At 42.7% G+C, this 12,796-nt stretch overlaps 1 protein-coding gene across 5 annotated transcripts in view; it reads right to left on the reverse strand.

Annotated features, from left to right (window-relative positions):
• Positions 1-12,796, reverse strand: part of GPR161 (G protein-coupled receptor 161) — a 70,762-nt gene that overhangs the window by 22,825 nt on the left and 35,141 nt on the right. For 4 of the 5 annotated variants that reach the window (XM_028488682.2, XM_028488681.2, XM_028488684.2 and 1 more), the window contains exon 2: positions 3,762-4,179. In XM_028488682.2, coding sequence (XP_028344483.2) covers positions 3,762-4,179 — 418 coding nt within the window. Of the gene's footprint in view, positions 1-3,761; positions 4,318-12,796 lie in introns of those variants that run through there. The other variant, XM_028488683.1, reaches the window with a different exon arrangement.

The raw sequence follows: 12,796 nt of genomic DNA on the forward strand, positions 1-12,796 counted from the left end.
GGAGGGAGGGAGACGCAAGAGGGAAGAGATATGGGAACATATGTATATGTATAACTGATTCACTTTGTTGTAAAGCAGAAACTAACACACCATTGTAAAACAGTTATACTCCAATAAAGATGTTAAAAAAAAAAAATAGGTCGATCGTGCTAAGGTCGAGAAACCCTAAGCTAAACGAACTGGTTGTCGGATTTGACTGACAATTGACTTTGCGTATTGTGTAATGGTTCAGAGCACAGCCTTTAGCATCTCAGAAACTGGGCAAGTTACTTACCAGCCATGTGGACTTGGGCGAGTTTGCAAAACCTCGCTAGGCTCATCCGCAAAATGAGGACTGATAGGGTCGTTGTGAGGATTAGCTGGGATAAACATTTGTTAACGGCATAGTGCAGTGCCCGGCAGGTGACTAGCACGTAACACATTCTAGGAGAGATCAAGCCCCCTGCCCTTGTTTTCTTCAACTTTCTTAATGATGTTCCCATCTCTTTCTTCCACCCCCATTCTCTTATTCTTCTCTCCTCTCTCCTCACTTATCTTTTACTACTTCCTCCTCTCGCCTGTTTCCCTCCCTCTCCCTTCCTTCCTCCCCACCTCCTCCACCTCTCTCTGTCTCTCTGTTTCTCTCTCTCTCTCTCTCACACAGACACACACACACAGCTGCATCTTTAGATTTCCAACATAGAAGGCAAATATGTAACCTTCAAAATCACTAACATCAAGTAAATTTAATTCCCTAAAATTAATGGTGACAGGAGAAGGGGTGTTTGAAATCCTGGTCAGATGGTGATCATTTATATGAACATGATCAATTCGCTGGTCCAGTCAATTTGTATTTTTAGCCACATGAATGACCAATAATAAAAAAAATTAATCGCACCTGCCATGAAAATATTTGAAGACACCAAATTTTACAGCAGTCTATATATTATAGTCAAAGATCTGGGCAAAGCACTGTGATGGCCAAATCCATCTTGCTACACTTGCAGGAGGAAATGATCTATTTTCCAGAGACAACCAGGCCTTGGTGACTTGTCATCACAGGGAGAGGCAGAAGCCCTTTCTCGACTCACGGCTCTGTCACTGGGTGACCCTGGCGCAGGCTGTGGGGTCTGGGGTGCCTGGATTAAATCTCTAGTGAGAGGACCTGTGACGCCAATTTGTTCACGTGAGTCACCTCTTCCATGGCCAGCTGTTTCCCCTGGTCTCCAGCTGTGTCCCACGCGCCATGCTTTTACAGCACGTCCGGCCTTGCTCACTCCTCTGCATTCTCACAGCACCTTGAACACACTGGCTCTACGTACACATCACATGGTCCTAAAATTACCTGGCCACATGTCTATCCCCGCAACACTGTGAATTCCTCAGCGTGTCTGTTTATCTCCTTCAGCTGTGCATTTCCAGCACCAGTCACCTCGCCAGGCATACGTTAGGTGCTCCATAACTGTTTATCAAATGAATAAATGGAGGCGGCTTCTTCATTCGGAAGGGCCCCTGCAATCCTATTCACTGTTAGGACTTAGCTCAAATGCCACCTTTTCCCCGGAGCGCTGCAGGCCCTGCCATGAGAAGCAGGCTCGGGAGCTGTTATAGTGCTTAATTCTGCTTTGTGTTCACATCAGCACCCACGGGTCAGCCTCTGCCATGAAACTGTGAACTCCTGGTGGGCAAGGGCTGCGTCCTGCTCATGCTGTATCCTACCATCCGAGGATTTAGCACAGGGCCTTTCACAGAGTAGACACCCTGCAAATATTCCCAGCGTGAAAGAGCAAGGCATCGAAAGAGGCAAATGCTCTCTCGTTTGATGCATTTTGATGGCATGATTTGAGAATCGGTCATGCTTGCTGGTGAGAAATCTCACTCTCGCATACCTAGACCTCAGATCCAAGTAAGCAGTATACAGCCTCCGAGAGCTGCCTCTACTTACTGAGCATCCATGTATACACAGTTCTGTGAGAGGCACCTAAAAACCGACTCCCCGGCTCTGCTCCTGAGCTGTTGGCCCCCACTCCACCTTCCACAGGACCCAGGACGGGATATTCCAAACGTAATGATTCCCCATCCCATCCTACTGCCAACAGACTTCCCGTTATGTTTGCAGTGCTTATTACCAGTCTTGATAGGATGCTGATGAATGGCGGCTGAAGTAATAACCTGTACAAGCTTCTGAAGGGGAGCCTACCTTTTACACATCAAGAATCTTGAAAGTGTGTTTACTGTGACTGAAAACACAATTCCACAAATATACATCTTCATCAAAGTGCTACATAAAATAGTAAGCTAACAGGGGACTATAAAAATAAGCTACAGTCCATCCAGAGGACGGAATACCATGTAACCATTAAAAATCATGTTCTCCAGGGATATCTGCAGGTGGGAAAAATGCTCACAATCACTTGTTAAGCGAAAAAGCAGGTCACAAAACCACATGTGCCTTGAGCCTATTTTCTAAATTTACTGCATGCGGCCAAAAATCCCTGGAGGCAAGTATACTAAAAAAAATGTAAACAGTGATGGCTTCTGATTGGTGGGATTATGGATATTTCTTGTTGTACTCTATTTTTGGTATTATTATTTTTTGTTGGGGGGAAAGAAGATATTTGGAGAAGCCACCTGATTAGTTCTGACCAATGGCTTCCTTCACTCTAACCCCCCTCAGGTGCAGAGAGCCGAAAGGATTATGGCCTTGGCCCTAGTGGAGGCCTGCACCTGGGGTGGACCATCCAGCCACCACTCATTGGCTCAAAAATGGACGATCCCAAGGGAGCCAGCGGACTTGTGTCACCCAGTGACAACAGCCCTGGGGAACCCCTCTGTGTTTTCCCTGACTCCCTCCCCAATTCTATAAATCACAGAGAATCCGAATCTCCCCCCTCTGCCTTGTACAGCTGACCCCTTGCCTGGGATGAATGAAGTGACCATTGGCAAAATCCTAATAAAGAAGACTCCAGGGGTCGGAAACTCGCTGTCAAAGCCTGCAGGACTTTCACAACTAAATCTGACAGCCTAACGCAGGAATCTGGAAGAACCTTCTAGACAGAGCTGAGGGGCGTCAGCAGTGCTATTCCTTGCTGTTAGACCCAGCTATGCCACAGGAAGGGACAGCCCAGATGTTTCAAAGCACACAAGGTCTCTCCCAGGTGCCACCATCTTTACTCCCTGCGTTGTCTTCCCTTTCCCCTGCTCTCCTTCCATCCAGGACTGAGCTGATGTTCAGGCCCTTGCACTGTGGAGGATAGAGAGTACTTCCTCTTTGGGCTGCCCCGGTCCAGCTCTGGCCCAACCCAAAGCAACAGAGAGCAGGCAGCACTTTGGGGAAGACCTGGATCTGATACCTCCTCTGCCACGTCACCTTCCTCAGCTTCTGTTTCTCATCTATCAACTGAGAAGCAGAAGTTTCTAGAACTTTTTTTTCTAATTTGTTTTTCTCATTTTTTGGCCACGCTGCACAGAATGTGGCATCTTAGTTCCCTGACCAGGGATCGAACCCACGTCCCCTGCAGTGGAAGCGCAGAGTCTTAACCACTGGACCACAAGGGAAGTCCCCAACTACATGTAAGCTAGACCAGATAAAATCAGAGGTGCTCTGGTTGAGGGGACAGAAGAAGAGGCAGAACTCTGCTTTCTCACCCTCCCCAGCACAGACCCGACACCCTCCCGAGGAACTGAGGCAGCTTGGAAGGCACAGCCCACATGATCTCTCAGGTTCCCCCTTTGCCCACACTCCTAAACCCTTCGATTCTCTGAGTGTGATGCAAGCTTACCGGTCGACGGCGATGACCCCGAGGGTGAGCATGCTGGCCGAGCTGATGAGCAGGTAGAGGAGGGCTGAGAAGTTGCACCAGACCACACCGAAGATCCATTCCCTCCGAATGGAGCTGGTCGCCACGAAAGGCAGCACCAGCACGGACAGCAGGAAGTTGGACAGGGTCAGGCTGAAGACGAACTTGTTGCTGAGGGTGAGGAGGTAGGACTTCCTGTACAAGGTGACCACGATTACCAGGTTGCCCAGGCAGACGAAAATGGTGATGACGACGATGGCGATGAACTCGGTGACGACGACGCCCCCTTGGCCACCGATCTCCTCAGTGAGGTTACTCAGCTCCTTCCTGTGGCTGAGGGAGGAGTTGAGGCTCATGGTCAGTGCGCCTCGGCGGGGGGTGGGCAGAGCATGCTGGACGACTGGAAAGACAAGACCCAGAGACAGGAGAGCAGTCATCAATCCATAGCATGTGCACTTTACAGAAGAGCTGAAAAGGCCCCAGGTCACCCAGCCAGTCGTCCCCATGCAAGCTCTAGAGAAGTGGCCAGCTTTCTACAACCGACTTTCTAGGCGACTCACTGTGTCCCCGTGAACGATGTGTTCCCCCAATCTATTTAATTATTTATTTATTTAACTTTTGGCTGCAATGGGTCTTCGTTGCTGCGTGCGGGCTTTCTCTAGTTGCAGCGAGCTGGGGCCTCTCTTGTTGCGGGGCTCGGGCTCTAGGTGCACGGGCTTCAGCAGTTGTGGTACGTGGGCTCAGTAGTTGTGGCTCACGGGCTTCAGAGCGCAGGTTCAGTAGTTGTGGCGCACGGGCTTAGTTGCTCCGCGGCACGTGGGATCTTCCCAGACCAGGGCTCGAACCCGTGTCCCGTGCCTTGGCAGGTGAACTCTTAACCACTGAGCCACCAGGGAAGTCCACTCCCGCCCCCCGAGTCTAAACCACCCTATCCATTCTCCCCAGGACAAGTGGTTCAAAACCTTTAATGTACCTAAGAATCACCTGCAGTACCAGCTCAAAGAGCTGATTCTTGGGCTCCATCCCTAGAGATTTCTGGTCCCAGAGAACAGAGGTACAGCCTAGGAGTTTGCATTTTAGACAACCACAGGGCAGGTGATTCTGATTCAGTCCACCTGGTCTAGGCGGACGGTTGCTTTTGACTCCTGCAATGCAGGGTGGACCCTGAACCAGCAGCATCAGTATCACGCGGCACTTACTAGAGATGCAGAATCTCATGCTCACCTCTGAACTGCTGAATCAGAACCTGCACGTTAATGCCGTCCCCAGTTGATTCATGTGCCCATTAAAGTTGGACAATAAGATTATCATAGGGATCATTCTGAGATCCCTAAGCAGGGTTTAAACAAGTACAGTTCATACTGAGGCATCACTACTGCTCTCATCAGCCACAGTGAGGGAGGGCAAGGAGCCGACACTAATGATAAATGGGTAAGAGGAGGCACAGTTTGAGGTCTTTGCCCACAAATACCGTTCTCAACAAGGGGCAGTCCCTGCTCTTGGGATGCTGGCTCCGGATCTTGATGAAAACTCAAGGTTGACACATTTTAACATTCAATCCTACAGACGAATGTTTCTCCAAAATTTTCTTCTACTTGAATCCGCCAAAAAAATCCCACAGATCACTTTCCCCACCTGCTCTTGTTCCCAGCAAAGAGAATACACCGGAAAGGAAGGAAAGATTGCTTTCCCCGAGCCAGAAAGCAAGAACCCTGGTGCCTAGACTGCCTACACACAGCAGCAGAGCCTTCCCTACAGCACCTGCCTGACCTGGCACCTCTGTCCAGACACCTTTGGCCACAGGGAGCTGGTAGATGAGGAAGGCAGCTCTTCCTCTTCCCAGCAGCCCTAAATGCTAGTTAGAAAGTCTCCCTTTACCAACAGGTGCACTCGTAGGTCACAATCACAGATGCTGCGAGCTTGAGTAACATCAAATAATTTGAATCCCTCCTTCCCCTGACAGCCTTCTAATACTTCACAGATTACTTGCTTTCTTTTCTCCAGATTAAAACTCCCAGGTTCCTGATGTGACTTCTAGACTCTTTACTAACTCAGACTCCCTGCTTTGGACTTGCTCACGATGTCAACGACCCTCTTGATTTGTGGACCCCAAAACTGAATGTACCGTTCTGGACATGATCTAGTAAGTACATAAAGGGGCAATTTTCTCCATGATCAGGATAATCTTCTGATACTATTCACTCTAGGAGTGCATTTTCTTTTGGCAACCATAATACCCTGCTGAACTTACATAAATGTGTGGTCAATTAAAACCCAAAGTTTACACACATTTGAGTTTCTGTGAAGGCAGGTGTCCCCAGGCTTAAATTTATGTCATTAGTGTTTTTAAGCCTAAATACAAAACGTTATGTCTACTAAATTTTACTTTGTGCCTTTTGGCCCGTACTTCCAGGCTGCTAAAATATTCTGAATTTTGACTCAGTTATGCAATACGTTAGGTACTCTAGCTTTGTGCAGTAAATATACTTTAGAATTATGCCTTCTATGTCTGTGTCTTTGTAAGCTTATTTCTGGGTTTTGCTTTTATTTTTTGAGTTCTGAATTTTGTTCACTCTTATAAGTAAATTATTAACTGGTGTCTCAAAATAAAGTCCTACATAAGCATGTTATACTTAACTGCCTAAGTGATAACAGTGTGGTAAAGAAAACAAATTCTGAGTCGTTAGACAAATGACAAAATGGGAGAAAATATTTAAAACATATCACAGAAGGACTAATCATTCTAACTTAAAAATAAAGAGAGAGAAAAAGATAGAAAACTGAGTAAAAGACATTTAAAAAAATTGTAACTATATGAGATGACGGATGTTAACTAAATTTATAGTGGTAATCTTTTTGCAATATACACGTATATTAATCAAATCATCATGTTGTACATCTGAAATTATACAATGTTATGTGTCAATTATATCTCAATAAAACTAGAAAAAAAAGACAGAGTTCACAGAAAAAGATATATTTCTTCAAAATAAGAGGAATGCACTTTAAAACTACACTGAGGTACCATTTCTTTCCTTTCAGGCCACTAAAGATTCAAAAGCTTGGCAATACTCACTGCCGGTGCGGCTGTGAGGAAGCAGGCATTCTCCAACGCTCCACATGGGAACGCAAAATATAACAGCCCTAGGGAGGGGGATTTGGCAATACCTAACCAAGCTACACAGGCACAGAGCCTTTGATCCAGCAATTCCATTTCTAGATATTTATCCTGAAGACATAAGTTCGTAATATTAAGTAACAGATGCCCATGGTTATTTTATTCATTGAGGCAGTAGTTGTTATAAAAAGAAAATATGTGAGAAAAAGGGGGAAATAAAAATACATTTGCCCACAAAATATACATAAATATATGCTTACTTATACAAAAAGAAAAAATAGGAAAGATAACCAGAAACAAAGATACAAATGGAAGTGGACTTCTCCCAGTATGTTTTTACAGTTTTGCCTTTTGAACCAAGTAAATATTTTACATACTAAAAAATGGATGCAAAAAGTAGATATAAAATTGATTGCAAAATGAAAAAAAATAAGGCTAACTATATATTAGATTATAACATAATCACACAGAGAAAAGAATTAAGTCAAGTAGCTTTTAAATATGATATTTTGACTGTAAACTCTTAATGGTACATATGGTACATATTGTAAAGACAAGAGAACAACTAAGTTTACTTAGTAGGTTAGATGTTGTTAATGGTGTTTTAAGTATACAGCAACTGAGTATACATGCTTATGTTGGGAAACACATTTCTAATCATGGGAGAAAGGATATACGAATTATAGAATAGAGACAGGTGAAGAAGAACCCTGTGGTGTTAGCTTGGTTATTGTAGGCATCAGTATGAACCCACTCTTCAAATATAAATATAAAAACAGGTTCAAGGAAATTTCCCAGAATGCAGAAGAATTAAGAAATTATTTTAAGAAATAAATTTTAATAAAATAAAATTTTAAATTTATTTCTTAAATTAATTTTAATAAATTAAGAAATAAATTTTAATTAAGAAATTAAAAATATAATATAGAAGGCAAATGAGAGAATGAACAGAAAGTACTTTATAAGGTATAATTACTTTTCCCAAGCAAAGCATAGTGTTCCCCTAATATGTCTTGTAATTACCAGCATGCTCCTCTTTATCCCCAATGGACTGTTTGCTCCCTGGGAGTGAGGACGAACCATGCCTTTCATAAAAACACAGTACAGTTGAATATGGTTAAAACAGTATGTTTTATATTATGTGACTTTTACCACAATAAAAAAAAGAATGTAAAAAAAAACCCTACTTTTTGCCATGTGCAACAACATAGATGGACTTGGAGTCTATTACACTAAGTGAAGTAAGTCAGAGAAAGACAGATACTATATGTTATCACTTATATGTGGAATCTAAAAATTAAAACAAATTAATGAATATAATGAAAAAGAAGCCAACTCAGATATAGAGAACTAGTGGTTACCATGGGGATAGGGGAGGAGCAGGGCAATATAGAGCTAAGGAATTAAGAGGTACAAACTATTAGGTATAAAATTAGCTACAAGGATATATTGTACAACACGGAGAATATAGCCAATATTTTATAATAACTATAAATGGAGTACAACCTTTAAAGCCATGAATCACTATTTTGTACACCTGTAACGTATATAATATTGTACAGCAATTATACATCAATAAAATAAACACAAATAAAAGAACAAATTTTTAAATAAAGAAAAAAAGGCAAATGAGACAGTGAACAGGAAGTACTTTATAAGGTAGAAGTACTTTATAAGGTATAATTACTTTACCCAAGCAAAGCACAGTGTTTCTCACTTATTATGGGAATCATTTCTGGGAACGTGGTGAACTCAGCTGACAGGAACACCTTTCCTACTCCAAATTCATAGAAAGGCTGGGTTAGATATGATCCAAAGTTAAAAAAAAAAAAAAAGCCAACCTTGGAAAAAGAAAGGGAAATCCATAGGTAACAGAAACGGAGAGAAAACTCAAAGCCAGAGTTGTAATCTCACAACTGTGGCCAAAAGGGTATTAGACCTAGTCTAAGACCCCTAGGGCTGAGGTTTTTTATGTGGGAGGATGACTTTGGGTTCCACAATGCAGAGAACTGGAACCAATATCCTGCCTAAAGAGTGGGTTATAGAAGGGCTGCCTCCTCCATGAAAAAGAATCAGAAAAACTCCTCTTACTGGCAAAGGGAAGTGGCAAAAACAGTCATTTACCTGAAGCTCTAGGCGGAACACTAAAGTTTTTTTTCCATGAGAAATCAAACACTGAGACATGTGCCATGCTGATGAGGGTACCAAGTTTATAAATTCTGTGTGGTGCAGAAATCCAAGCTAATAAATTCATGCAAAAATTAATGCTGGCCAAAGTAAACACAAAATGGCTCTGTAGTGAATTTCCACACTCACAAAACAAACATTTAATGAAAGTGAGTTTACAGCATTTGCCATGAGGGAGAATCCACAAAACAAAAACCTGGAGAATAGACATTCCCAGAACTTGAATTAATAGAAAAATATAAAAGAGACAATAATATAAATACAATTTAAAGCTTTAAAAGGAAAAGAGGTAGAAACCATAATGAAAGAATAAGACATCATGAAAAAAATAATAAGCAATTGTGAAAAAGAACCAAATAGAAATTCTAGAAATTAAAATTTTAGCTAACAAAATGTAAAACACAATGGGTATGCAGAACAGCAGATTTAGCTAAAGACAAAGATGGTGAACTGGAAAACAGCTCTGAGGAAGTTACCCAGAATGCAACAAAAAAAGATTAAGAAAATGAAAATATGAAATAAAAGTCATGATACATGAAGAGCAGGTTAAGAAGATTCAACATATGTTCAAAAGAAGTGGCATCAGGAGAGATTAGAGAGAAAGGGTAGCAGATACTGTTGGGTGCCTATCCAGCAACCAGTGTCAGGTTTTTTTCCCTTACTGGCAGACCTCTGACTTTGTTTTGGTGTCCAATCCTCCTCCAGTGACTCAGAGAAGGCTGATCAGACCCCTGGTTCTCAGAGTCTTGAGTGAGCTAAACAAATCATTGTGTTGCCCTTCTCCTTGCAATTCTGGCAGATTATTCAGGAGGAGAAGTCAGTGGATTTCTGGGAAAAGCTGCTTTGATCTCACAAAGGCACTAGAAGAAAAATCTTTTCCTAATGGTCAAGAGAGCACAGAGCTGTGGCAGCCACCTTGGGATCATTAGAGGTGCTAGGCCAACATGCTGAGCATGGTAAAGAAGAAAGCCTGGATCCTTGGGCTGCTGAATCAACAAATCCGGAAGTCACCTTCATCTTGGCTTCTGGTTATGCAAAGTAATACATTTGTAAAAATTATTTTTAAAGCTATTTTCAGTTAGGGGTCTGTTACTTGAGTCAAAAGCATCCAACTTACATTAGGGTGGACCTACACTGCCTACATTAAGTCTGATGCATTATTTAGAGGTATAACTGAACATTTTCTAGAATTAAAGAAACACATGAGTCTTTAGAACAAAAGAGCATATCAAGTTCTCAGGATAAGTCAGAAAAAGTCTATACCAAGGTGCATCACAACGAAAAATGACAAACACTAAGATAAAGAGAAAATGGTAAAAACAAAATTTCTTGTAAAGAAGTAACAATTAGATAAACAGCAGACTCTTCTTTTGAAGAAAATAGAGGCCAGAAAACAGTGGAATAATCTCTTGGAAGTGCTAAGGAAAAGAACTCTTGCCTTAAAGTTCTATAATACCATTCAAGAGAGGGCACAATATACTTTTGAGGCAAGCAGAGACTGAATGTTTACTAATCACTCCTTATTGAATGATCCCCTTAAAGATACAATTCATGAAGGAAACTGAATCTAGAAATAAGGAAAAGAAAATGGTAAATATATGGATGAATGTAAAATCAGAACTGCAAAAAATTAAATTTTAAAAGTTAAACATCGACAACAAATTTTATAAAAATAGCTAACTTGGGAGCTTTGAAAACAAGATGAAATTAAAACACTAAGCAAAATGGAAGCTCTTAGAGGTATGACTGGAGTAAAAATATTCCAAGTTGGTTTGTACTCAGGGCAGACTTGGTTATGGCTGTTTTCCCAGCACCTGGACAAGTGCCTGGCACATAGTAGGTAACTCAATAATTATTTGTTGATGAATGACTAGCCTTCAAAACTTGGTCATTGTTAAGTTGAATATGAGTGTTAACGTTATAAAGGTAGCCACTAAAAGAATAAAAATAGGATGCAAAACTTTCAATCCGAAAGATGGGGGGAAAAAAAAGGAATAAAGTATTACTTGACCTGGTGGCTCTCTAGTGGCCCTATTAGCAGGGACACCAGTGAACGCCAGAATCAGAGAGCCCCGGGCTGAGTGCTACCCTTGAGGTCCTCGGCTACAACCCTCTCCAGGAGGCGGGGGGAACGTGGTCAAAGAGCTGACCACCCAGGGAAATCCAAAGCCCCAGACTCTGCCAGGAGGCCTGGAGAGGGAAAGGCACAAGCCCCAGCAAATTCCCCAGGGGTGTACTTTAACAAGAGAGAGGATGTGGAATGTCCCAGCCAGGGAAGGCTTCCTGGCAGGCGGCCAGCTTACCCAGGGCCCATTGAATGGAAGCAAATCCAAGTGTGACTCACATTACCACTCTCCTGGCCAGTGCTGCTGCCAGACACGAAGGTGTTTCAGACTCCCACACTCTCCACGTCCTGGCATGACCAAATAAATCACTTTACACCACTGGAACATGACTGAAGTTTGAATAAATGTATCGGAAATTATTCCTGCGAAAGAGAGCCAGCCCTCTCAGTCAGGTCACCAGGGAAGGCTGGACGTGCATGTCCTTGTCTGTACTGTCACGGCTCCAAGTATCAGTCAGTCCTCTTTGGGAATTGCCTTCAGTTCTCTTGAATATTCCCACAGACGGTGACATGTCTACTGGATTAGACTACTGTCAACAGCTTCAAGTCATTCAAAGCCAAATCTTGTCACTCGAGGGAGTGATCAATATCATTTTGGGTTAACAAACAAGGCAACACTATAGAATATTGAGACAGGTATCTATTGTGTTTTAATAAACTGGCCTGCATGCTAATTCCCAAGAAATAATTCTAGAAATGCCTTGCTTTGCAAAAACAGAATTACTACAATATAAAGGTGGATGCCCTCGCTTTCCCTGATTTAATTCTATAAATTTGGATATGTTCTAGTCCCACCTCATATCTTTACCTAGAACTCTGATTTTCATTGACCTATAGTGGACTTTTTTCCTGCTCATATTGCTGTTACCCTATACTTGTCAGAGGTTGTTGTGGCATGATGGTTAAGTGTATAGACTCTGAAGTCTGCCTGGGTTTGAAGCCCAGCTCCTGTAAAAAAGAACAGTGTGTTTATTTGTATCAAGTGCCTAGAACAGCGTCTGGCACACAGTGAGCCTTCACTTCATATTATGGCTTCTCTTTGAAGCGTTCACCCTGATTTTACTTTGGGAAAGGACCCTTCCCATATTCTTAGGCCATGGTCACATGACCCAGGACTTTGGCTGGAACAGCCGGAGGACAGACTAGCCTACCATGGGGTTGGTAGGCTGATACCATGAGCCTGGGGCTGCAGCAGCTAGCCATCTTGGACACTACATGGAAAGTGCTTACAGGCAAATAAAGGTGAGAGAATGATAGATAGAGGGAGAAAGAGGGAAAAAGAAGGGGGCAGGGGGAACATGCAATGAATCCATTCACAAATGCTGATGAAATAATATGTGATTCTGAATTTTCTTGTTCTCCTCAGTTATATGAGCCGGTGAATTTTCTTCTTCACTATGCTAATTTGGCAGGGTTTCTGTCACTTGCAACTTAAAGAATTCTGACTGATACTCTGATACACCATGATCTGCATATAACACATCAAGACCCCACCTCTTTGGACACTGGTACCAGGAACCTTCCCTTTCTCAGGATTAGGCCGACTCCTCAGGCACAGCTCTGCCTTCCCCAGCCTCCTGCTCGAGA

Source organism: Physeter macrocephalus, chromosome 4 (genome assembly GCF_002837175.3).
Source record: "Physeter macrocephalus isolate SW-GA chromosome 4, ASM283717v5, whole genome shotgun sequence".
NCBI lineage: Eukaryota > Metazoa > Chordata > Mammalia > Artiodactyla > Physeteridae > Physeter > Physeter macrocephalus.